Source organism: Thermobia domestica, chromosome 11 (genome assembly GCF_964235325.1).
Source record: "Thermobia domestica chromosome 11, izTheDome1.hap1.1, whole genome shotgun sequence".
Taxonomy (NCBI): Eukaryota; Metazoa; Arthropoda; class Insecta; order Zygentoma; family Lepismatidae; genus Thermobia; species Thermobia domestica.
This window is the reverse complement of record NC_137464.1, coordinates 74,957,817-74,985,538: the sequence shown is the minus strand read 5'-3', so window position 1 is coordinate 74,985,538 and position 27,722 is coordinate 74,957,817. Positions and strand designations below refer to the sequence as shown.

Sequence of the window (27,722 nt, the reverse complement as noted above, 5' to 3'; positions counted from 1 at the left end):
AATTTTAATCATTAATGGTGCACCCCCTATCCCATTTACCCATATCTAAAGTTTCGTCATCCTTTCTCAAACCGTTTCAAAAATAAAAGGGTGTTGCTGAACTTTTGCCTCAGTGTATAAAAATTCGGAAAGTGTTTCCCATGTAACCACCTGTAATTGTAACTCCTGAGTTGAAATTGTGATTTAAAAATAAAAATAATAATAATTAGAGAAATTTAATATGCATTCTTTCTGTTTCGCTCAAGTGAGGAAAGTTCCAGTTGATATAATATATATAGTAAAGTGACTTGATTGTTCTTGTAATCCCTACTTTGAAGATGACTCCTTTTTAATTCCTTCTTCCAGTGATATCTACAAAAATGCTAACTGTGTGAAGAGCTTCCAGGAGATTAATGAGAACCTATTTAAACCGTTATTTGAGGTTACGAACAATCCCAGTAGTCATCCAGAATTGCACAAGTTTCTTCAGTATGTAAGTAGATATGTATTCGCTCTTTTCTTTAGTGATAATATTGATGATGATATTCTTAGAAGATTATATTTTATTGAGAACCTTACGTTTAGGTGTGGAAATAATGCTAATGGTAGGGGTTTTAATTCAAATTCAATAGAAGAGTAACAAATGCTCAAACAACACACATCACGATTCTCACTTGGAATGGACTTTCCCAGTAGTAGTATTAATTCAGTAGTTTAGCAGTGATGTAGAGTTTAGGTTATTTTAATTTTTTTTTTAAAAAAAGATATAACTTATGTTGAAATTTGATCGTTTGCTCTTCTGAGTATTGAGTTTTTTTCCTTCTTTTGTAGACGATATTTCAGTTGACAAGGCGTCAACTTTCATCTGGTCAGTTTTCTCAAATGTAGAAATTGAACAGGAATCTAGTATATTTTCTGTGTCTCTTCTATAAGTGATAAAGAATTTTCTATTGTATTTAATATATTAACTTCAACCATCTATTTCTTTGTAATTTCGTTGATTGCACCGGACTGTTAATCCAATTTCGTCAAATATTAACATAAAACTCACAAAAATGCATATAAAACGTTAAAGATTATTTTTAGAATTCGCATAATTAATACAGAGATTTCATTCATGCTCTTTTATATCCCCGAAGATTAAAAATGCCTAAATTTGTTAGTTATTTGTATTCTGAATATACTTTGGTCACATGAGTACTTCGCAGAAAATAGAGAGAATTTATGGTTAGATTATAATCAAGCATGCACGCAAATAAGTGTGCATAGTAGACAGTTTGTGTGAAGTTGTCTGTTATTTAAGAGTAAACTCTTTAGTAGATGCACTGATTTTACTTTGTCAGCTCAAAATAATGTTGAATTGCGCATTACAAATTCACAACCAACAAGGACGATGATACTTACTTTAATATTTCCAGTTCAACGAGTATCCAGCTTCATGAGGAACAGATGATAGGAAATCTGATACTTTTATAAAATGTCTAAAAATAAAGAGAAGTGCGGAAACCAATTTAAATGAAACCTTGAAACCCTGCTGGTAGTAAAACTATTCGCTGTTTTTGCACTATGTTTTATATTATTATTTAATTTTCTTCACTTTTTATCTGAGCAGGCGATATAGTGATATAATGCCATCCAAGTATATTACTATTTCTCTGTTTTTCTTTGTGTATTCTGGGGTTTGCAGGAAATTTCGTATAATTCTACATGTGTCCAGTATTATGCTTTTCCATATAATCTTTGTTTTATTATTATTATTATTATTATTATTATTATTATTATTATTATTTAATTCTGATTCTTTCACATTTCCTTCTCCACGCCTTGTATGCCACTCAGGTATTCCAGGGTAGCAACAAACCGAGAAATGTCAGGGAATTTGAGAAGAGAGGGGAAGAGTAAGAGAATTCTGCTAAGGGTCAGGGAATTTAAAAATATTTAAAGTGAAAAACTTTAAGACCATTTTGGACGTGGTTATTGAGTGCTTTGTTTTTTAATTTGGCAACTTCAAACTTAAAAACTAAACTTATCTGTGTTTTCCACTAATGATGTGTAATAAACTTATGTTCTAGAGCTATGCGCATTATCTTTTGTTCTCGCTTGTACAGTGGAACATCCTATTGCTGAATCATCCATAAAATGCAGTCAACGTATCACGCATTAATTCCAACTTTTTAACTTTTTCGTCCCTACTAATTGCGATTTTATCAGAGATTCCTTTCCGGCATTAATTGAAAGTAGCTTATAATAATAACACAAATGAAGGGATTTTGGAATACGATTGCTGGTATCTGAGGTTTTGTTTTTTCATTGTAATGCATTTTAATGCGCAAATATATTTAGTTCGAAAGTACTTATGAGTTTCAGCGTATATATCAGGGTTAATACTCAGCGGATAGCCGCAGTGATTTCATGGGACTCTTTAAATATTGGATATATCTAATTGAGACCAAAGTGTACTTTCTACATTGGGCTTATAATGTAATATTTTTTAATTGTAATGCATGTATAGGTACATATTGAATTATTTTCCTTCAATAGTTATACATTTATAGTGATTTGCTAATAATGATGAGTCTCATCATTTTTTAAGTATTGTTTATTCTCATTTTAAAATTATTGTGACATTAAAAATGAGGCAGCAATTTGGAAAAAATATTCATGGTACATGAGTTCAAATAAACTTTAATTTCTCTCTCTCTCTCTCCTTTATTATTTTTATTTTTATTTATTTATTTATGTATTTATTTATTTATTTATTTATTTATTTTTAGTCATTCTTCAACTCCAATTGAGGAACGCTTTTTCAGTGCCAATACGAAATGTTCGAAGTTTCATAGAACAAGTGTCTTTTAGACTAGACGTGTAAAATATTTTGTAACTGGAATACAGCTTTGAGAGGGGAGCGCTTTTTTTTTTTTTTTTTTTTTTTAATGGTTAAAAGATGCGCCTCCATGGGGACACCTTTGCTAGAATCCCTCTCCAAAAATACGTAACAAAGACTGGATTTCTTTATTTAGCAATTCGCAGTGAAATGAAAGAAAATAAAAAGGGACGGTTAGAATTTTCGATTCAAATTATCGTAAAATAATATTCATTTGTTTCCAGTACACTGTAGAAAAAAAATCGTAAATGGTATCTTCATCATGTTCATATGTTGCTGTTCCATACCTTATTTTTTTGCTAACTGACGGTTCTTTATCACGTGTTACATTGAATGAAGGAAACTAATCCCAAGGATCTATTACGTTTTAGATATTGTTATACGGGTTTCAAATCTTTTGCATGTTAATCGTAATTTAAACACAGATTTGCGGATGTGGTGACTCAGTGGTAGAGCGCTTACCTTTGGCGCGTGGTATCTTACCGCATCAATATCAAAGACCTATTCAGTAAGTCCAGCTGACAAAATGTTGATCGCAAATTCCAGAATGATTAGAGGATCTAGATAAACTTATGAATGACATTGATATTACAGAATATTACACATGACTGAACTTGATCACGTACTTAAATATTGTTTGATAGTACGTACAAAGAACAGAGAATATGAAGTTGTATGTTAAGTACATGAAAAAAAAAAAAGTCATAATAACCATACGTGTTTTCTGCGTGCGTGTTTAATACTGCAAAAGTTTGCAAACACAATCATTGGCCAACTCAGTAACTACCGGCAGTAGTGAGCGCACTTCTGAGAAAACAGAAGATATACATAACCTATCATATCTTTATCATAATTTCTTCAGGATCAGTTTTCTGTCGTGTTTTGTGTTTATTACCTGATCATATACGACTAGCATCTGGTCTTATATTCTTAAGATACAAGTCTTCCAATTTCATCCACTGGAATGCAAAGTGTCTGTGTACATGTGCATGGTTGACTTGTTCCAGGAATCGTCCATGTAGTGGCTTTTCTCTTCATTCCTTTTATGTTCTATGTTATGTTTAATGTTAATATTACTTTCGGTTCCTGTATCTAGCTTTCTGCAGTAATGTATAATTTTGGTCCGCTCCTCCTCCTCCTCCTCCTTCTTCTTCTTCTTCTTCTTCTTCTTATTATTATTATTATTATTATTATTATTATTATTATTATTATTATTATTATTATTATTATTATTATTATTATTATTATTATTATTATTATTATTATTATTATTAATTTCTTTTTTTTTGTGTGTGGTGCAAATATATACCTATGATTGTTGATTTATTTTACAGGTCATCGGACTTGACTCTGTGGATGACGAAAGTAAGCCTGAAAATCCGTTGATTGACAAAGATATATCGCGCCCCGAAGAATGGTGTGATGATGAGAATCCGCCCTATGTGTACTACATATATTACATGTATGCTAATCTGTGCGTGCTAAATCAGTTCAGAAGGTAAGTTAATGCTAGTTGGGATGGAGTTAGTGAGTAGAAAGCGTTCAATAAATGTAACATGTTTTAAGAGAGATCTGTTATTAGGTAGCGTATATGGTTTTTACAGAAATATGTAAGTAGTAAGAATATCTAGGGAATCAAAATTAATCCGCTACCTGTCATCATCACCCTTCTGATGTACGCATAATTCTCACATTGAAATTACTAGAGCTATTAATAATGACATTACTTAGTGATATAGGTAATTGGGACCTAAGTCTGCACCTGAAGATATAAAGCCTCAATTGAGGTTCTGAAAGAACGATAGTAGGTGGTGTTCAAAATGTTCGAAGCATGCGTTTGCTCTATATCTGTGTTATAATAGTATAAGAAAGAAATAAGATGTATGGTAGAGTTCAAGATAAAAGTGGATTAATAAAGAAGGTAATGTGAAAAGAGTAGTCTAGAAGTTAGGCTTGTTTAGTGTAGATGATTAGTGTTTGGGGTGAAGTTCCAAAGTTGGGCGTCCGTTTCCAGCAAAATTTTTAAAATTTACAGGAAAGATATGGATAATTTGATCGTTTGTGTGCTTGATAATATATAAGAGTCTCGAAAAATCTGTTTATTTGTTATATATAAGCGACTATAAACATGGGACTATACGGCGAGCGGATGGAACTACTTGGCGCAAGGTAACCGAACAGTTGCATTGTGGGAAAGAAACGAGCATTTATGTTATCAACATGGCGAATGTACAAGGGCAATGAACTAACAGTTTTAACATTTGTGAAGCAATACGTTGATAACGAGCAAATTTTTTTTAGAAGTTTGTGAAGAGCACGGATTAATGAACCTAATAACAAATTGCACAAAGTGTGCAACGGAGATAACAGTGAAAAAACGTGGCGAAAGCGGACGCCCAACTTTGGAATAAATGCCAGTGTGGGTAAGTCGGAGTTGATTGTGTGCTGTTGATTACAATAAATTGAAATAATTTTGAGACAGATTATACCAGTCAGTGGTTGCATCAATGCTCAGTTCCACTTACCGATACTTAGATAATACTATAAAGAAACCTATATTTCTATATTATTATTATTACCATCGTAATTTATATTACCCGTATAATAAAAAAAAATCTAATAAGTGTATCACCGGTCGAAAAAAGATTAGGAGCATTCGATTTAAGTGTATGCAGAAAATACATTTTCCCTGCCGTGTGCTACGGTGGCTTGAAACATGCCTAATAGCAGTTCTGAAGGCCTATGTTTAGCAGAAGGGGTCCAGCTCTTTTCTCTAAAAAATGTTACAATTTTGGTAATTTCTGTTCACATTCGGTTAGTTCAGGGTAGGGTTGGTTAGTTTAAGTTAGGTTAGGCTAGTTTAGGTTACGTTAGGTTAGTTTAGTTTATGTTATATTAGTATAGGAGTCGCGCATAATTTTCCAAAAAAAGGTTGAATTTCGATCATTTCTACTAATATTACGTTAGTTTAGGTTAGTTCAGGTTAGCTTACGTTAGTTTATGTTAGGTTAGGTTAGATTTGGTTACGTTATGTTACGTCTAAGTACTTGCATCATCATTCCTCCTGTAAATTTTGTGTTTTTTACGTGCTTCTGGACCCCTTGTACTAAACATGCCCCGTTCTGAATAATACTAGTTACAACTTCACCACCTCAGCTGAAACTGAAAGGCATTCTCATCCTGCCCCAGAATTGTTCACTGAGGGCCCACTCATCTTTACGAGAGCTGGTCCCTTGAAATACCTCTACCGAAAAAATGCCATAAATTCAAATATGAAAAATCTGTCCTGTATTCTATGTCAGAACATTTCATCACAAAGTGAGCACTGTTTTATATTTCTTAAGGATAGCGGAAATCGCCGTTGTTTGCACGAGGAGAGTAGGGTATGGAAAGTGTTTAAACCCCTTCTTTCCCCTTCAAAACACGCATGAGAGATTAAAATGTATAATTAAACGGCATCTGGAATGTCACTGTTCATCTTAGTGACCCCTAAAACTATGGATTAGACAATAATATTGATGATTTTCGATTATCTTTACATGCTTTCCTTTTCCAACCCCCACTCTTACCCTAATGCCGCTGGTGGATGAATTTGGACTTAAACGGCATCAGGATATCACTGTATTCATCTCAGCGACCCTGAAAACTATGGATTGGACCGGTCAGTTGGATCGAGAGTGTTAGTATTTATCTCAGTAACCCCGGAAATTACGAATTGGAGAATAATATCGATCATTTTCGATTATTGTTAATGCCATCCCCTCACGCCTTCTTTTCCCCTTTCCGAAAATATACTAAAATCTATGTTAGGTCAGGGTCCACTCATGTACCAAAAATCAACAAAATGACTAAAGCCTACGAACAGTTAGCAATCAAACATTGTTACATTCATTTTTATTTATATAGGTGTTCGTTAACTACTATTCAGTCTGTTACTTTGGTGTAACTTCCTGTTCCGATCAATATCAATAGTCCTCGATACTGTTACAGCACCCAAATTTCCCATATGTCTATACCCTAACATATAGCCCATCCATCACAACGGTACATTTTGACTATATTTTTTGTAAGGTACCATTTGATCTTAAGTATTCACAAAATCTTTCTTTCCAGACACTTCCATGTGTCTGTTAAAGACATGGTCAGACAATTACTATCAGCTTCCCTAGTCTTAACCGTCTATAATACTCATCCGTTTCCCTGCAGGGCTGTTTTTATTCGTGATTATTTTTACCATCATTTTTCTTAAATGCTTTCTGTTCTTTGTTCTTACATCGTTTTCTTTTTCTGCATAAATTATTCTTCGTTACATTTTTTTTTACATGACTATAAATATGAATTATTCTACCCTTTATTAACTCTTATCGGCCAACCAATTCCATTAGTTTTCATCCTTAAATGAAATTGTTTTTTCAACCTTGCAACAATAACATGTGGATGCGCTCGCGTTTGGTGTACAGGATCCTGGGTTCGATTTCCAGAGGGGGAACTTTGATATTTGAGCGCATTGCAGTGGTTCGTTTTCCATCTTAAACTGTATGTCCACGTGATAAAGGCTTAATGTCGTACTCGGATTTCTTACACGAGACCTGAAAGTGTTGCATAAATGTATTAGTTATCTATATTGGTATTTAATTGACGTTCAAGTTAAAGTACATTGAATTACAAGAATACTGGATTCGCAGTCATTTATATTTCGTATGATAAGCACTTGAAATTTCCTTCTGGTTACAGCCCTAATGTCTTTAAAATTATTTAAATGATAGGCATCGGCGCAAATCTGTCTTCATCATTGGGGGAGGCGGGTAAGACCGTTATATATATATATATATATATATATATATATATATATATATATATATATATATATATATATATATATATATATATATATATATATATAAAAGCGATTTAGGGGGCTATCGGGCTCAGGCTCCCCCCGAAATAAATTTGTTAGTTTTTCGCATTCCACGTACAACAATAATCCTTCTTACCATTTCTAAAAATGTCATTGACTTTCCATTTTCTTATGCTCTTTGTTCTGCAATAACACTGTATTTGTCAAATTTCATTCCATGTAAGAACTGCGTCCTTTTATTCTTTCTTTCGTCCTTTCTACTTTTCTGTTTCTTTTTCTTGACGTTACTTTCTTTCATTTCGCCTATCATACTTTATCGACCGTTGTCAGTTGATTCAAGTCGGCCTTGCGCGGATATCAACATGACAGGACTTTAGTTATTATAACAAAGGAAAAAATATATCGTTTAGTTATTTTTATAAAGAAGGAATTGTTTGAATTAAAGAAAATCAAAGCGGGGGAATAATTAGCCCGGAAAATTAGGAAGGCCAAGAGGATGCTTCCTTTTTCTTGTATGAATAGAATAAAGGGTTAGATTCGCTCCTAAATTTTTGTATCATATCATCATATCATACAGGATTTATCGGTCTACAATTCTTGCCATTATAACTTCAATTTATGCATAAATTAAAATATATTTAATTCTCAAACTCAGGTGGGCAATTACCCACTTCCTTCCTTGTGTTGGGCATAGCCCCTCGAAACAAAACCCTAAATACGCCATTGGTCGTCTTCAACATTGGGAGGTGGGCAGATTTGAGGCTTATTCTAGAGAAGGGAGATGAAACTTATATTACGGTAGATGAATCTAATCAACTGTTGTAGAGTATATTACAGGGATGCAAATAATCATTCGCCCACTCGCCCGGGGCGAGTAGTTCATGGGTGCGGGCGAGTATTTAATATTAATCGAAGGTAAGTAGTTATTTCTGTTGTGGGATGTGAGCTTTTCTTTTCTTGGGCTAGCAAAATTTTTTGCTTATTTGTATCCCTGGTATATTATATATTAGGCGATGTAGATGAAGTAGTAGTACATATCAGTATTACAAATCACTGCCGTGAACACATTCTGAAATCTGAATACATGCATATTTATAATTAATATGTTTCTAATTAGGCATCCAGAAAGATCCACGTTAAAATTGTTGTATAATAATATAAATAATGACTTTCCCAAAACTATGAAGAAAGAATATCAATTATGTATGATGCAACAATACACTTTGAGCAAAATGATGATAATCTCAATAACATTACAGGAATCGTTACAGAAATCTCACGCATATCATATACTCTTTAGTTAACAGATGTAACCTTAAGATTATGGAGAAAAATATTCCAGCAATTGAATTCTTTTCTTTGCTTACAAAGCATCCTCTCTCAAAAGAAAAATTGGGACACGCGGAAATACGTAGGAACAAACCATGGCTCGAACTAGCAGAGAAGAGAAAACAGGCAAAATTACGTTGGTTACAAAATCCGAATGAAATAACTACACAAAATCTCATAGACATCAGGCGGGAAACGTTCAAAACTTTTACAACAAAGAAACGCGATTTTTTGAAAGCTAAAATTTAGGAAGTTGAAAATAATAGTAAAAATAAAAACATTCGAGACATGTATAAAGGGATCAACGAATTTAAGAAAGGCTATCAACTTCTTGCTTATATTAAAGAAAGCTGATGGAACAGTTCTCACCGAAACAGATAGCATTTTAAATAGATGGAAAGATTTCTTTGACGATTTGCTTAACACGCAGCCAAAAATCAATGTGCGTGGAGAAAGTGAAATACACACCGCAGAACCGTATATTCCAGAACCCAACCGAATAGAAGTAGAAATCGCTATAAAGAAATTAAAGAAACACAAATCTCCGGGTGTGAACGAAATTCCGGCTGAGTTAATTTTAGCTGGAGGCGAAAAATTGTGGAACAAGATACACAAACTCATTCTCCTTATCTACAACAAGGAAGAATTGCTACAAGAGTGGAAAGAATAAATTATTGTTCCAATCCACAAGAAAGGCGACAAAACTGACTGTAATAATTATCGAGGCATCTCTCTTCTGTCAACATCTTATAAAATCCTTTCAAACATTCTATTAGTAAGATTGAGCCTATACGCAGATGAAATTATTATTATAGATTATCAGTGTTAATTTAGACGAAATCGATCAACTATCGACCAAATATTTACCATTCGCCAAATACTCGAAAAGAAGTGGGAATACAGTAGCCCGGTACATCAACTATTTATTGATTTTAGAAAGGCTTACGACTCGGTTAGGAGAAAAACATTGTACAACATTCTTAAAGAATTTGGAATACCGAAAAAGCTAATTAGATCAATTAAGGCATGTTTAAATGAATCCCAAAGTAAAGTCCGGGTAGGAAATTTTTTGGCCACGAGCTTTCACGTCGAGAATGGCCTGAAACAAGGAGATGCGTTGTCGCCATTATTATTCAACTTTGTCCTGAAATACGCTATAAGGAAAATCAAAGATAGCAACCAGGGCCTAGAGCTGAACGGTGTTCACCAGGTTATGCGTACGCTGATGTAAATTTACAATAGGGGATGATAGGAGAACAATAGAAAGAAATGCAAAGGTCTTTTTAAACGCTTGCAGGGATATGGGTTTAGAAGCAAATGCAGAGAAAACTAAATACATGGAAGTGCGTCGGAACCATAATACGGCAAATTATGAATGCGTTAAAATATTAAATAATACTTTTGATAAAGTGGATACTTTCAAATATCTAGGATCAATATTAACAGACGAAAATCATATTCACGAAGAAATAAAATGTCGACTAAAAACAGGGAATTCCTGTTATTATTCAGTTCAAAATCTCTTATCGTCGCGAATTCTGTCGAGGAATTTGAAGCTTAAAATATATAAAACGATAATCATACCTGTTGTTCTTGATGATAGGTAATGGCTCTGATCCCTTGTCTCCATTCTGTTCGGTGATGCTCCACGCTCCCTATTGCTTTGATTCTTCTAGACGTGAACCAAACAGGATATTTTTGATTAACTTTCTTACGTGGTACACACTTGTTAAAAAATATCATTCATTATTTTATAGAAACCATTAACAACTTCGTCAACCGTAGAACTACCATCATTTCCCAATTGAAGGACGACATTTCCCTGTATAAATGTTAGTAATTATTCTTATGGAAGTTTTATAATTCGGCTTAATATGTGCACTTCTAGTACGGATTATTTTACTGTAGCGAAAGTCAATAAATAAAGCAAGGTGATTAGTGTTTTCATCAAACACCAATAATTGGGGCTTATGCCTGACTTCAGTATCATTAATATTTTCAAGAACTAGACCTAACGTTCTGCTAAGTTCATCTAACATTATTTATCGTTTTTAAATTATATAGTATATAAGATTATACAATTTCCGGCATATATTTGTAGAACTAAGAAAATAAATCAACACCGGTTGTGTGAGATTGATTCCAATCGTCTATTAGAAGAATACTACTTCCCGGTTGAGAAAAAAAAAAACCTACACAGTTAATCAATATAATATTGATATACAGAGTTTTAGATTCAAGTAAAATACAAGACCCACAAATGGAGAAGAAATAGTATTTATAGTATTTTTTATGAATGTATACACACAGGCGCGGATCCAAGGGGGGCTATAGGGGCTACAGCCCTCTCCCTTGACGCTCAGGTATACACTGGATAAAATGGGCTTCAATCGTGCTTTACACTGGATAAAGCGGCAAACTATGGTTTAGCCCCTCCCTTGATCATATCCTAAATCCACCACTGTATACACATACCAACAAAGAAATAAAAGTTTCAGGGGTCTCAGCCACCTCCTAGCTACAGGCCTGTATTGTCGACAATGAAAATTTTATGTGGTTACCTGTAAAATATACATTTCCCCACAAAGAAGGGAGATAATTGGGAGAGGGGGTACTTCGGAAAATTTGGAAGAATGTTGGGAATGTCAGGGATAAATGAATAAATAATTGTCAACCCTAAGTACAGTCAAGAATGAGAGGAAACAAGTGATAATCGTATAGTGTTAGTGTTTGTCTCTTATGTGCACTTTTATTGAACTTTAAAATTGGATAGACTTAGTGCACTTCTGTCTAATTTCCTCCTCATGCCCTCTTACCTAAAGAGGCTTGCTGCAATATAAAATTTGTTATTCCCTTTACTTATATAACTTTTACGGCGAGTTCAACTCAAGCGATGTAAAGTTGGTTATTTGCTCCATTTTTATCGTATATAACATATGCGATGAATTCGTTTCTTAAAGCGTAGTAGAGCATATATTTTTTGTTTCTGTTCACTTTTCTGTGAAAATGAATGAAATAAAAACATAAAAAGGAGAATGTAGTTGGCACAACAGAATTAATAATGATATTTATAATATGAATAACCTACAGAAAGTGAATAATAATGGTAGTGGTTCAACAGCAGTGGTTGTTTCCAGTAGAGGTATCGCAAACCTCCTAACATACAAATGGGCAGTTGTTAAGTGGAATCCCCAGCATGCCGCACTCACTTTTCAATACTAATTCTTCGTGGCTAAACAGTTGCGTACACGCCTTTGACGCGAGAGATCTGGATTCGATTCCAGCGGGAGCTAATGTGGTTCGGATCCCACGTTAACCTGTAGTCCAAGTCTCATGTAGCATTGCATCTAAAAGGGACGCTAAGCTCCAAATCAAATTAATACTAATTTCCTGGGCTCAAGATTTGAGAATTCAGAAGTTGTTACACAAAAGTAGACTTTCTGAAGAGCACAACAAATAGAGGAGTTTAAGAATAAAATTACATTTCCAAAATGAAAAATTTCGAGTAATAAAACGGTCGATTAAATCACTAATTCTTATTTGATCACTCTATTCCCATATATGATTATTGCTATTGCTATATGTGCTTATTTAATGTGATATATGATGTAAGTCTCAGCAAATAATTTGAGTTCATTTTAATGTCATGTATTCGATGTAACGTGTATGATGGCTTTAGATAAATAATTTCATTATTATTATTATTATTATTATTATTATTATTATTATTATTATTATTATTATTATTATTATTATTATTATTAGCAGCAGCAGCAGCACCACCTCTTTTTCAAAGTTCTTTCTTTTATTTTCAGAGAGCGTGGCTTGAATACATTTGTTCTTCGTCCTCACTGCGGGGAAGCTGGGCCTGTTCAGCATCTTATCTGTGGCTTTATGATGTGTGAGAACATTTCTCATGGTCTTCTGTTGCGAAAAGTAAGGAATAGAAATATTTTAGTATCTCTCAAATGCACATAACATTCTATATCTACTATAAAATCAAAGTATTCCATACCTCCCGTAACAATCGATACCTTCTATATATTCATAAAAATGACATGATCTAATCCAGTTTTTTTTTTTCATTCTTTTTTTAACTGGGGACGTTTTTTATGAATCAGAATGTTCTACAGACCACCCTATTATCCGTTCGAGAGAAAATGTACTCTTTTTTTTTTAATTTGGATTTAACATCCCTTTCAGCAGCGAGGCTATATGAGACGTGGACTTACAACTCAACGTGGGATCCGTACGACACGAGCTCTTTCCGGGAACTGAACCTGTCTCTCCCACGCCAAAAGCGCGTATGCCAACCGCTTAGCTACAACAGAGCTCCAATTACATAATTAAAACCAAAATGTTTTGAGCATAAGTACGGTATACTTCATTTTAAAAATATTAATTAAAATTCCCTTAATTGTCTATTGCTGTTAATCAAGGGCGCCGATTTCTCTGTAAATTGGGGGGGGGGGCATTCAGATACACAAGGTATATATATATATATATATATATATATATATATATATATATATATATATATATATATATATATATATAAGGATTTTAAGACAAAATGCATTCAAATTGTGCCAAATATTGTATATTCATAAATACAATAGCCCTTCCCCCCCAAGGATCAGCGCCCTTGGTGTTAATGCAAAAAGAATGCGGATTAGTTCTTTTAATAATTGAAGGCAATCAAGAATATTTTATGATAATAAATCTATTTAAGCTTGTAAAATTTGTATAAACTTTACCTTAGTAACTTACATAATCTATAGCTATTCAAGATTCTCAACTATAGTAGGTGATACAGAATTGACTTGATTTAAAAAAAAAAAAAAAAAATAAAGTTCAATGTAAGAAAACTACAAGGACAGACTTCAAGACCCATTTGTGGTCCGTAGACCACAGTTTGAGAGAGACTGATCTAATTGAACAATTCCGAAACTGACCACTATACCTCTACTCATATGGCTTAAATGCTCCACCTACCTTGATTACGCTTTCTTAATGGCCTACGCATTTAAAGAACACTCAGACAGAATGTTACGGTAGTACAATCTATATATATAAAAGAGAACGTACAAATCCTTTGTGAACTCATCACGCTAATACGGCTGAACCGATTTCTTTCATTTTTGGGGGGTTGTTAGGATTTGGACCCTAGATGGTTTTTATCATATCACTTTAATTTTTAATTACCAGTGTCTTGAGATAATGGACCATTGAAGTCTCCATAGTTCATCATAGGTAAAAATAAACGTATGTATATGCAACCCGCATGAGCACGTGACTCGGCGGGTTAACATAAATGACAGGCGCTTGCAATTTGAAAGCGAAAAAGTAAAAATTATCTAAGTAACAAAGTTTATTGCGTTCCGGGGTGACCGCAGCGAAGCGGGGTGAACGCTGCTAGTATGTAATAAAAACATTTTGTTCGCTCGTGTTTCATTTTATATCTTGGACACCTCTCTGAATTTGAATTAAAGAATCCAAATTCCATGGAATTAAAGAATGTTTCAATGTGTTTGTGTATATATACTGTCATTCCAATACGACATTGTACTTCTATCTTTAGCAGTAGCGTAGAGTGCTATGAGACATTGAGACATTGTCTACCCTTTCAAATTGAAAGAACACAGCTTTAGAATTTCCTTATTAGTAAGAACTAATATACATTTCATGTTGAAGAAAAACATAGAAATAATAGGGTCAGCGATAGCTTGGTTAATAGCAATAGTAGTAGAGTCAAATTTCTAAATAATTTTATTTTTCAAAACTGGGGAAGAAAAGTTCTATCTCCGTCAAACAGGCTGCACAGAGACAACAAGAATATGTCTCAACACGGCTGAAACAAAATACACTTGAGAAAGCGACGCGCGCATGTGGCTGTGGGCTTCTCACTCGCTGAAACAACATGGCAAAGAGACATCCGGGAAAATATCTCTGCAGCAGTGATACCATACTTAGAGCAATGATACCATTTTAAATCCAGTATAGTTTTCATTCTTCCTTTTAGATATTCAATCATATTTCAAGGAAAATTATTAAGAAATAGAAGGAAACAAAAACCTAAATTAATAACTACCTTAAGAAAGTTTTGTGAATATAGTGATTCATATAAATCTTTTACGATCTAGGTTCAGCTGCTGTTTAATCATAATAGCAGAGTGTATCAACACTGGAAAGGCAAGACCGAGGGCGGGAGGTTTTATAGTCTGCTATTTTGTAGTTGCTTTTAAAATCGTTAGGTAAATTTGTATTTGCATGTGTCTGAGTTAGTTATATATTATGTGAAAATCAAATGATTGGAAATAGATTTACTGCACCAATTGTTATTAAATGACATGTCTAAGCTCTCATATAAAAATTAGTATTAACTTTAAAAATAGCCAATGCAAAGCTAATAGGAACATTATACATAAAAGTAAATTATTAATTCAATTTAATGTATTTAGTGTATATCAGGCCCGTAGCCACCCTAAAACTTACGGGGGGCCCGATCCAACCATATGATAGTTCATCACCATATTGTAGTTCTTTTGCAAGCCTACTGTAAAACTTTTAGGGGGCCAGCAAAAATTTAGCCCCCCCCCCCTAGACCCCCCTGGATACGGGCCTGGTGTATATACCGAGATTCGTCAGAATAAATTTATATCGATATACTGTTTAATTTAATAGTTAAAGAATGTGTTTATCAAAATTAGTTTTCCGTATGTATGTTATACACAGTAGTGCAACCTCGCGAAAATAAGTTTCTAACGTAATTTTGTTAGTCAGGAGTTTCACACACATATATATAGTGTACTAGCAGCGTTCACCCCGCTTCGCTGCGGTCACCCCGGAACGCAATAAACTTTGTTACTTAGATAATTTTTACTTTTTCGCTTTCAAGTGATTTATAGCGCCTGTTAGTTATGTTAACCCGCCGAGTCACAGGGTCATGCGGGTTGCATATAAATACGTTTATTTTTATACCTATGATGAACTAATAACAAAGGATTTCTACGTATGGACACCTGAATGGTCAATTATCTCAAGACACTGGTAATTGAAAATTAAAGTGATATGATAAAAACCATCTAGGGTCCACATCCTAACAACCCCCCAAAAATGAAAGAAATCGGTTCAGCCGTATTACCGTGATGAGCGGACAAAGGATTTTTTGTACGTATTTACACCTGATTGGTCAATTATCTCAAGACACTGGTAATTGAAAATTAAAGTGATATGATAAAAACCATCTAGGGTCCAAATCCTAACAACCCCCCAAAAATGAAAGAAATCGGTTCAGCCGTATTAGCGTGATGAGCGGACAAAGGATTTTGTGCGTTCTCTTTTATATATATAGATATAAATATAAAAATTATTACATTGAAAATGTTCCTTTCGGAAATGATTATTAATACACTATAATTTTATTCACTGAGAAGTTTTCGTCGGGAAGTAAAAGCCTCAAGCTCAAAATTTTATTAGGTTTTGGATGTCGATGCGATATTTTGCACCATGTGTCTGCTCTTTCTAATAATAGATAAAAAAATAAAATAAAATGAAATCTTTGAGTTTTACGTCCCATGGTTATGTGCACTAGGCTGAAGGAGAAGGTGATGATGAGAAATGAATGAAATGGTAGAATGAAGAAAGTGGAAGGAAACGGCAGAAACTCGAGAAAACCCACGCAGACGGTGTTTGTCCACCACAAAGTCGACCTGGGCGTGAACTGGGATCAAACCAGAGACCCCATTCACCAGAGGTAAACGCTCTACCACTGAGCCATCGTGGCCCAGAATTATAGACTATAGACTATATAGTTGATAATTTGGGGTATCAGTATAAACATGTGAATTTCAGGTTACAAGAAACGTCTATCTCAATATTGATAAGAGATTTTAAATTGCAAATAGTTTCACAATAAATAAATAAAATGGTCGTGTTAAACCCAAAAGTCTAAAGCTATTACTATTATGGGATAATGTAAATGGATATTTTTGTAATATTTAAAGAGAAGTCCCGGTAGCTCAGTGGCAGAGCAGTCACCTCTGACGCGCAGGTTTCCTGGTTAGATTCCAAATCCGACCAAGTTGGTTTTATACGGGACAAACACTGTTATGTAGATTTTCTCGAGGTTCTCTCCCGTTCCCTGTCAGTCACTCCACCACTATCATCCAACTCATCACCATTTTTCCTTACTCTCGAAGCGTAATCGTAGAGCATTGAACTCACTCTCTCTCTCTCTCTCTCTCTCTCTCTCTCTATATATATATATATATATATATATATATATATATATATATATATATAATATGTTTGTGTGTGTGTGTGTATATACTGTCTACCCATTGCGAAACTTAACGCTACGCTACTGATCTTTAGTGTTTATTTTTACTTTTCTACTTTCTACACCCACAGACAGCCCATAGGTCGTTTGAGGTGTGAACGTAATTGTCTCCATTTAGTTTCCTCAAAGTTGTACATTCTGAACAACCATATAATAAATTTTACTTTGGTTTTCATGTGCTCACGCTGCTGTTTCTTTGTTGTTGTATGACTATATATTATTATTTTGCAGGTTCCAGTGTTACAGTACCTCTACTATTTGACGCAAATAGGCATTGCTATGTCACCGCTTAGCAATAATTCGCTATTTTTGAATTATCATCGCAACCCACTTCCGGAGTATCTAGCAAGAGGACTTTGCATTTCGTTATCCACTGACGACCCTCTTCAGTTTCATTTCACTAAGGTATGTACCAGCCATGATTTACATTTTATTATGTATATTGCAATATTCGTGTTAATTTCTTTTGAAGTGTATTACAATAGAAATGAGCTTCCAATGGATTTCAAATGATAAAATGTGTATACACATTCTTCTTGATAAGTTTCTGTTATACGTACAGTATTGTCAGTTTTCATATATTTGCTTTCCTATAAATTTGGGCTTCTTTGTAGTTAGACTGCAAAAAATTTGTACCAATAAATCAGGACTTTTAATATAATATTCATTCATTTACGTTGGTGAAAATAGAAACAAACTATTTGCTGAGCAAAACAATATATTCACATTTAAAAACTACATGCGTGTGACAGTTTCGCCAACTAACAGTTTGGCTTCATCAGACACTATTCATTGCCTGATAAAACCAAAGTATTAGTTGGCGAAACTGTGACATGTATGTAGTTTTTTAATGTGAATGTATTGTTTTGCTCAGCAAATTGTTTGTGTTTAATTATATACCAGTAGCTTTGTTTATGGAAAATATTACAGTTGGTGAAAATAGTTCACCCACCTTTGGATGTTAAAATAGAAAGAACCCAGTAATCATTTTGCAGAGTTTCTTTATTATGACCATGATTACGAGAGAGATTATGATGATTTCCCTTCTATTAGGATAAGTAGTAGGTGTATTGTTTCCAAATAAAGACAATATCTTGTATGAAATAATTTTTTTTTTTAAAAAAAAGCAAATTTTGAAAAATGACTCAATTTGCGTAATTTGATGTGATTTAGAGAAAACATATCGTTGTAGTTCTGGCAGAAGTCATTAACTCCCTAAATCTGAGTTCGTTACGTTAATATATATAAAAAAAATAACAGGCAAGAACAGTGAAATTATGTGTTGGGGTAAGAACGCAGCAAAAGACCAGAAAGAAGATAAAACACATATTGGTATTAATTAATATTCCCAAACCAATTTTAGTATTCGTGATGAATCATTTATACTTGGAATTAAATGCATTGCTTTCCTTGCAGGAACCTCTTATGGAGGAATACAGTATTGCAGCCCAAGTGTGGAAACTGAGTGCAACAGACATGTGTGAACTTGCGCGAAACAGTGTACTTATGAGTGGATTCCCTCATAAGGTAAGTTGAACAAAAGGAATATGAATTCGTCTTTTTCAGGATATTGAAATGAAAAGAGCGCGAGTAGTCTTTCAGAAATTCTCAAATTTACACATTATAAAATGACATTTAAAATCTCGCTAATGGATATTACACATGGAACGCGAAGACACACGCATAATTTGAGATATTTTGGAGATCAGTATGTCTTATGAATTTGTCGGACGGACATCAAATATATTTTTATTCTCTGGATATGAAATGTATGTATACACTTCATAAAGGTAAATTAGCATGCGCTTCACTTTAACCACGAATGTTAAAGTGTATTGTGTACTTGCAGTAAAATGAACTCATTTAAACAATTACATTATTCATTTTATTCAGCTGCTAAAAATTTTAACTAAAATCATAGAGCATTTTTCAAACTAATCGTAGAATACCTATAAATAATGTATCCAGAACATAAATCACAAATAAAATTTTACTCTTGTGATGTAAAACGAAATAATGATTTTATGTAGTACATATGTACAGACACACATATATATGTATCAGCTTTCTTATTGCTTGTAGAGACTTTACTGTCTTCTTTTTCTGCCGAAAATGCCACAAAATTCTTGGTGAGAAAATCGAATTTATGAAACACATCATAATTAGGATTTTGCTAACGAAGAATATTGTTGGAATATTCATAGAAGTGAACCTATGAATATGTGAAATAACACTATGCATACTGGTGATTGACGAATATGTTATTCAGTCAAATTTAGTTATACTGTGAGAAAGATTTTTTTTTTTTTTTTTTTTTAATATCTGAAACTTGTCGACCACGGGCGTCTCTTGCGAGGGAGGGATGGATCAATGTTTATCTACGTATATGAAAGAAGTAGAGACAGGCAGAACAAATGAAGTTATATCTGTTGTTAAGTATTAAGTTGGTGTGATTGAATTGTCTGATTGACGTGTATCACTTTCAAGAAAAGAAATTTTAAAAAAAGATACACTTGTTGATTAGTCAAATTACTCTCGGCTGTGTGCTTAACCAGAAACTCACCACTTTTTTCTCACTGCTTAACCAGTAACAGTTTGATTCTATACGAAGGAAGACTAGAGAAGGAAAAATGTATAGAAAGTTGATCTGCGAATTAAGAATGGAAATCTACAAAGACAGGGAAATATATTAATTATTCATCGACATAATGTTTTAATCGATACTGCCAAAAGTCATTTAAGGAAATTAATTCCTTTTCTTTGCAGTGATGTTTACACAGAAGAATTTAGGGTTCATAGAGACATAGCATGTTGTCTGGTTCCTGTGATGCCATGCGATTCCCAATGGGGACACTCGGTCGAAAAAGTGTATAAGCTTTTCAGGCTAGTCATCCTGAGTGAGATTTTCCTGGGATTTCCTCATTCACACCAGGCAAATGCCGGGATGGTACCTCAAATAATGATCCCAGGCCCGCTTCCTTTCCTTTTCCTCTCTTTCTCCCCAATTCCCCAGACAGAGTGATCGCCGAGGAACTCGTTTCGCATAAGTGACGGGCTAACATGGCTATCGATGCCAAAGTCCAGAAATCTTAATTCCTAATCATAATCCTGTTATGCCACGGAATATAATTTGAAATTTCATGAAAAGCTATCATCTAAAGAAAAAAAATTAATGTTATTAAGACGAAAGATATAATTTCCTGATAAACATTTTACTTATACTAGTCAGGGATACATTTTCTTCAGTACTGAAGAGTGGCCTGATTGATAGTGAAAGTTTAAATTTATTTTATTTCCTTATTTTCAGCTGAAGCAGTATTGGCTGGGTCCTAATTATACCAAAGAAGGCGTTGCAGGCAACGATATTACAAGATCGAACGTCCCGGATATTCGTGTCGCATATCGTTATGAGACATTAGTTGAAGAATTGTCTAACATTTTCAAGGTTGTGGACAAAGAAAATGTGTAATAGAAAACAGACGATATTTTTTTTTCTCAGTTTTCAAGAAAAAAAAATCAGGAGAATAAAAAAAGTGTGAGATTCAAATGTCGATATGTTGCCCATATATTTTTAGTAAAAGTGCAGTAAAAACTAAAATTTATGAGCTTTCTATTATGTTTGTTTTATTTTGTGTTATTTTTAAAGGAAAAACTGCCTTACTTCGTAGATTATAAACAGAATGTATAGTTTAAATTATTTAGAAGAAAAAAACATGTATATTGTTAACTTCAATCAAAACAAATAAATGGGTAACCATTGTTGCCAGTGAAAGTTTTTGTTTAAACTAGCTACAAATAAATAGTAGAGATTTTTTAAAACACACACACACACACATATATATATATATATATATAAAGTTAACTGACAGTGGTGTGAATCCAGTTGTAGCTTGCAGGTTCATGATTATTTTACTGCAGACATGACATTTTCATTTTACAGTTTTCATGGAGATATATATATGTGTATACATAATATGTACGAATTATGATTTTTTTTTTAAATCTTCGTCTGTGTTTTAGTTGATGTTGATCCATTGTTATTAACTTTCTAAAAAAAAACTACAGTGTTTTTTGTCCATCGATGCCATTTAAGCCAATTTAAATCTATTTCGTGTGTGTCAGTAAATATAATAATTTACATAGAACTAAATTCGTTTAAATAACTTCGAGAAAAAAATGTCAGTTTTTTTAAAAAGAAAATAATTAATATTGATTTTACATTAAATAAAATGCAGATACTTTTAAAAGATGTTTTACAGAATATTCGTGATTCAAAGACTGTGTTGGTATGTCAAATAAGTGGTATCAAGTAATTAGCTTATCTGATGATAATCAATGTGAAAGGGATATTTTTTTACACAAACGTAGTGGAACTGTATTTTTTTCGTAGTAATTAATTAATTAATTAATTAGCTTAACGTAGCTTACAAAAATAAAAGTTAACAAATGAATAATAATCTATTCGACATTGTTTCTAGAAAGCTATAAATTCATTGCGAAAGTTTATATCTGAGTTTGAAATAATGAGTATAAAACGATTGCAAAATATTTTTTTTATCATACTTTTGTAGTAGCAAACTTATTTTTAATATGGTTAATCATAAAAGTATTCTTTTTACTTGTATTTCTCGTATTATTTGCGTTGTTGTCTGTACATCTTGGTACAGCATCACTTTCAGTAAGTGTTTGATTGTATGCTTGTTATGCAATACAATTGCTTACAGAAGTGTGTATAAATATGGAGGATATATATCAGGGCCGGATTAAGGAGGGCTTAGAGAGCTATAACCCCGGGCTTCCAGGTGGATAGAGGCCTGCAATCTGATCAAAATCTCAACTGGCTATCTAAAATGAATCATGAAGATACAATCATCATAGAATAAAATATGACCAAAAATATTAAACATATTCCCTTAACTTTCCTACTGTACTTTCACAAAAATAATGATTGTGAAAGTAGGTGAAGTCAGCAGAGGCCACATATTTTTCTAACCCCGGGCCTCTAAATGGATTAATCTAGCCCTGATATGTAAAATAGCGTTCCATCTAGTTTTAGTACATTTTCTTCGTTTTATTCCGTTTCTAGATCTTGTTCTCGAAATACTAATTTTTGTACACATTATAACATTATCTTACTTACATTGTAGCTGAAAATATGCCAAATTTAAATAATAATATATAAGTAAAGTTTTATAATTACTTTTAAACTGTGTAAATTCAGTACTGTTGTTGTATATTGTATTCAGTTCCTAAGTTGATCCAAAATCAACCATAGTCAATAAGTAAAGTATACACTACATACAAAACTATTTCAGTTTGTAATTTTTCTTAAGTTTCGTATGAGCAGATAATTATGAAGATTATTTTTATGAATTCATCATATATTGTATTTCTCAACAGTGTAACAGTTAATACAACGATTTTAAAGATTCTTGTTAATTATTCTTCCATTTCTTTAAACTTAAATTTTTTACTACCAATAATCAAGGTGGCATAGTTTTAGTGTTTAATTTTGTCACAGGATGTCGCTTTATTATTTTTCATTAAGTCAATAACAGAAATTGAAATCCTTATATATTTTTGTCATTGAAGTTTTTAATTATGTAAAATTATTTATAAGCTTTCTTACTTTACTTTCTACCGTCAGTGTATTCCCGTGCTTTCTGAGTATAGTTTAAGCATTTTAGTGTTTTTCTTTTCTTTGTTCATACACAACAGCTTCAAATAAAAGATTTACCGTTAAAACCTTCGTTGTAAAATCAAGAAAATAATTTCAAGAAAGGGTAAGATTGTCAGTGTTGAAGTCGGGCTTTCTTTCCTCCGATGAAGCTTTTGAAACACGAGACGGTTTCAATATTTCAATAATATAGTCCGGTAACTAGACATATATACACAAGTATGTTGGGAGCTATATCTTTTATTAAGTTATTTATATTAGCATATATCTCGTTACAAAAAATCCTTTCAAATATGCAGTGGTATCTGTTAAGGTCAGAGATTCTCAGTATCGTCATATTTTAACTTTCGAAATCTAAAAGCGAAGTAAGTTTGCACAATCAAATTATTATTGTTTTTGGAAATCTTTGGTTGAAAATAAAATATAAACAAAATAAGTTTCCACGTATTGTTAGCACGCTTATTTTCGTTCGCAATTAATAAATGTTTACTCTTCTATTCCGTACTTAATTTGGTTTATATATTTTTTTTAGCTCATTGATGTTTTAAGTATAACATATATGCCAAAGAGTAAGGTCTAGCATCAAAAGAATCACGGCCATGGCCGTCGTGCAAGAAGTGATATAGCTTGAAAGAAAGAAAATGTTTAAAAATGTGGGGAATATAATTGAGAGGCTTATTTTCAAAGTTTAACATCTCCATTACACTAATTTTACGGCAGAAATGACAAATTCAACCTTCTGAAGTCAAAAGAAAGAAGGAAAAATACTTCTTAGAATATTTGAGATTGTCTTACGGTATTTAACATTAGAATAGGAGCTAATAACAGTTTCGACGGTTCGAGTGTTTCTGTTACAAAGCAACCGACTTCCTATGTCTCCCAAAGTTGTTTTTATTATTATTATTTATTATGTGAGAACAGTAACTTTTGAAAATAAATTCCTAAATTAAAGCTGCTAAATGGTTCTCAGAAAACTGGTATGCTTTTAAAAATAAGCACATTAATTGGTGAATGGCTCCTACAAAATTTGTATATATCGTATAAAGCTAAACTGTACTGATATTTCCATTCATCTGGAGAAAGGGGAAGTCGTCCTTTTGAGATATGTTTGAATCCAACACTTTCACATTGGAGTATTTGAAACCATGTTCTTATGTGTTGCCATGCAGAAAATATGATACAAGTTTTTGTCATTTTGTGTGGGAATTGGTTGTGTGTGTAAATGTAGATTAACCTTAAACTTGTAAAAGTTTTGGTTGTGATAGAATCTGAGAAATAACCAAATTACTATCCTTTCTTTCAAAAATTAAATTGTATGTGAAATATTAGTAAAATACTGTGGAGATCGTTCATTTTCGATTGAATTAAAGATTACTATTAGTTTTTTTTCTTTTCTTTGAAGCTATATTAATAAGTACAATTCAAGAATTGTCTATTTCTACAGTATAACACATTCTATGAATATCCTATATATTTTATTCTGTTAACTGATATGATGGTGTTTGTGTGTATATATATAGCCACCACCACTTTGGTTGGTGGTAAGAAAATTATACTACGCTTTCTATTCACTACCTGTTGCGATGTTTAATCAAACTGTACTAGTAAATACATGAAAATAAGGTGCAAATTTACTTTACGGGGCCAGGTACATTAATGAGCAGTCATTGATAAATATTTTGTTCTACTACAAGTACTGAATGAAACACGTTAGGATAAGGTAATCTAGACTAGGGTGACAAATGTATTTTAATGGCCCCCGGTACATAATTTGCACGAAATTTAGATTAAGTAGTAAGTGTAAAAATTCTCTACGTACATATAAAATGAACATATATAAAATGTATGCCTTACGCAATAGGCATATGATTTGTGCCTCTGTAGGTTTTCCAGATTAGCTGTGATAGATCTTTATACAGTCTAATGTATTGCAATCTATACAATATAGACTGCCTCAAAATGTTACAAGTGTTCAATGTTATAATTCCCTAACAAAGAGAAAGAAATAGTTATGCTCAAATGAGATTGTCTTACATAAGAAAGCTTTCAAGCAGTTGTTAACCAAACTGATACATATACAAGGTGTTTTAAAACAACAACGACAACGTTTGGGAGGTGATTCCTGATACCAAGATAAGACAGAAAGTATAGACCAACCTGGGTGCACAAATGTTTCCTTTCGGAGTTATAAGCTGCCGAAAACATGAAAAAATGAACTTTAAAGGTTCATAGCTCCAAAACTATGAGACCTACCGTAGTCGGGTCAAGACTTCACTTAGGAACTATTCAAATACCCGTATTTCAGAATCCTGCGGTATTTTCGCAACAATTTTTTATAGAGGTAGTTCGTGAGTATTTCAACTTATATGCCGTAGCAAAACTCCCTCTATAAAAATTGTTGCGTGAGTACCTTAGGATTCTGAAACATGTATTTTTGGATAGGGCACATGTTAGTTCCTAAGTGAAGTGTTGACCCGACTACCGTAGGCCCCATAGTTTTGGAGCTATGGACATTTAAAGTTCAGTTTTTCATGTTTTCGACGGCCTATAACTCTGAAAGGAAGCGTTTATGCACCCAGGTTGGTCTATACTTTTCGTCTTATCTTGGTGTCATGAATCATCTCCCAAACGTTGTCGTTGTTGTTTTGAAACACCCTTTATACATGGGTTTATACGAATACGTTCATATTCTAGATTTATATTATGATACTTATTCTGTTAAATCACTCTAGAAGCAGTTATTTCCGCTTGCAAAAATATTTCAGCTCTTATATTCAACATAAAACATAGAAGTAGATAAACCAGGTGAAACCACGTAAGCATTGTACAAAGCTGAATTTTGTATCACAGTAGGCCGTGGATATGACAGACATACAATAGAAGAGAAAGGGGATTGGGTGGGGGCCAAATGTATACATATTTCAACAGAAGAAAAATCACGGGATGGGGAGTCAACTGCATTTCTTCTTCCATATTGTTCTGGTAAACTTTTACATTGAGGTACGCTCACGTGTCTGTGTGGTAGTGTAATATTGTGTCATCATGCTCGAAATGAGTCGCTCATTTCCAGACACTGCTCGAATGGCAGATAAGATACATCTGCAGAACATATATTAGCATCTTTAAAATGGTCTTGCATACCTCGATGACACCCATATCTCTTCACTTTGTTTGACAGCTGTTTCGATTATGTGGTGACGCTAGCATTCATGAGTAATATATTTTTTTTCCACTACGTCACCTTGATACGCATTGCTACCATAATTAGATTCAATTTTGAATGAAAATACTCCATACTTAGTATCAACTGGAAAATGTATACATTCATTAATTCCCTATATACACAGTTACATGAAAACTAGCCAAAAATAATGAGATATTGTCGCTGTGTTTATTTATTTTATTTTTCTTTATATAGTCTATATATGTTCTTGGAATAAAAAAAAAAAAAAAAATAGACACTCTTTATTAATGCATATATTTGCTGCAACTACTAACGTTTTCGGAGCGCTATGCTTGCGCTTGACTTTTCCTAGAAAACTTTGATTTCAAAAGCGGAAATAAAATATTCCATTTGATTTTTCTGTGAAACGTAAAAGGACTGCCATTTTTACGCAAGTCTATTTTCTTTATAGTAACATAACAGAAAAATTTCGTAATAGAAATCTCAGATATAAACGTATGTATAAAAATTCATGTATGGTATATCTTATACTCTTAATGGAATTTATATATCAGTGAATTGCGCTTTATAAGACAGATTTGGACCATGGATTTTGATCTTAGTAAGTGGTTGATCCTAGTACGTAACTCTTCATAATATTGTTTAGAAGAACTTACGAATTACTGTGAAGCTAAGTAATTTTTATTATTTACAACAACATATAAATGAAAAGTAACATCACAAGAACGATACAAAAGGTTATTGGCTGATTTTTGAGAAAGTTCCTCGACGCTTAATATTAAACGATAGTTACTACACTTTTTTTTTTTTTTTTTTTTTTTTTTTTTTAACCATAGTAATGTTAAACGTCATCTTTAGTAATGTTAAGATAATTGTTTCAGTTCTAACAAATGAAAGTGGCGACTTTCTAAGCAATAGTTTTTAGAAAATTTGGGAATAACTACCTTGTCAAGGCAGTTTATTACTGTTGTTAACAATTGGTATAGTTACTGATTTTAAAATTCTGTAAAATATATACGTAAAGGAAGTAAAGTATCATGAACTATATGTTAACTATTTGGATAAATATAAAATATTATATTGCGTTCCATATTTTCAACCAATGTTGAGTCTACTTTTTTTTTCTTTCTTTCTTTCTTTGCTTCGAGAATTAATGGTAAGATTATGAAAGATTGATCTCAGGTTGCATACAAATGCAAAACAACAGATTCTACTAAAAAATACTGAAAATAGTTTTCCGTTAGGAACATCTTCAGGAATTCTTTGTTAACATCATTGTTTTCTTTCTCTCTTCACACGATAAGTGTCCCATTAGCTTTATTTAAAGGGCGTTTTCTTCAAGAGTAGATACACAGGGAAGTTCATACTTAAAACGTATCGCGTTATTTTTTAGAGTAGTATAAATAAAAACAGTAATGCCTTAGGCACAAGCTGCCTGGTAAAAACAAAGTAGAGTAAAATTATTTGTTT

At 33.0% G+C, this 27,722-nt stretch overlaps 1 protein-coding gene across 1 annotated transcript; it reads left to right on the top strand.

Moving 5' to 3' along the window:
* Nucleotides 1-292: 292 nt before the first annotated feature.
* LOC145664179 (AMP deaminase 2-like) lies at nt 293-23,710 on the top strand (the record flags this gene model as incomplete). Its single annotated transcript, XM_081730610.1, has 6 exons — nt 293-472; nt 4,198-4,361; nt 12,866-12,986; nt 17,623-17,796; nt 18,808-18,918; nt 20,699-23,710. Coding segments are annotated over 6 exons (912 nt in total), but the record flags the coding sequence as incomplete, so codon positions are not given.
* Between the last annotated feature and the right edge of the window lie 4,012 nt (nt 23,711-27,722).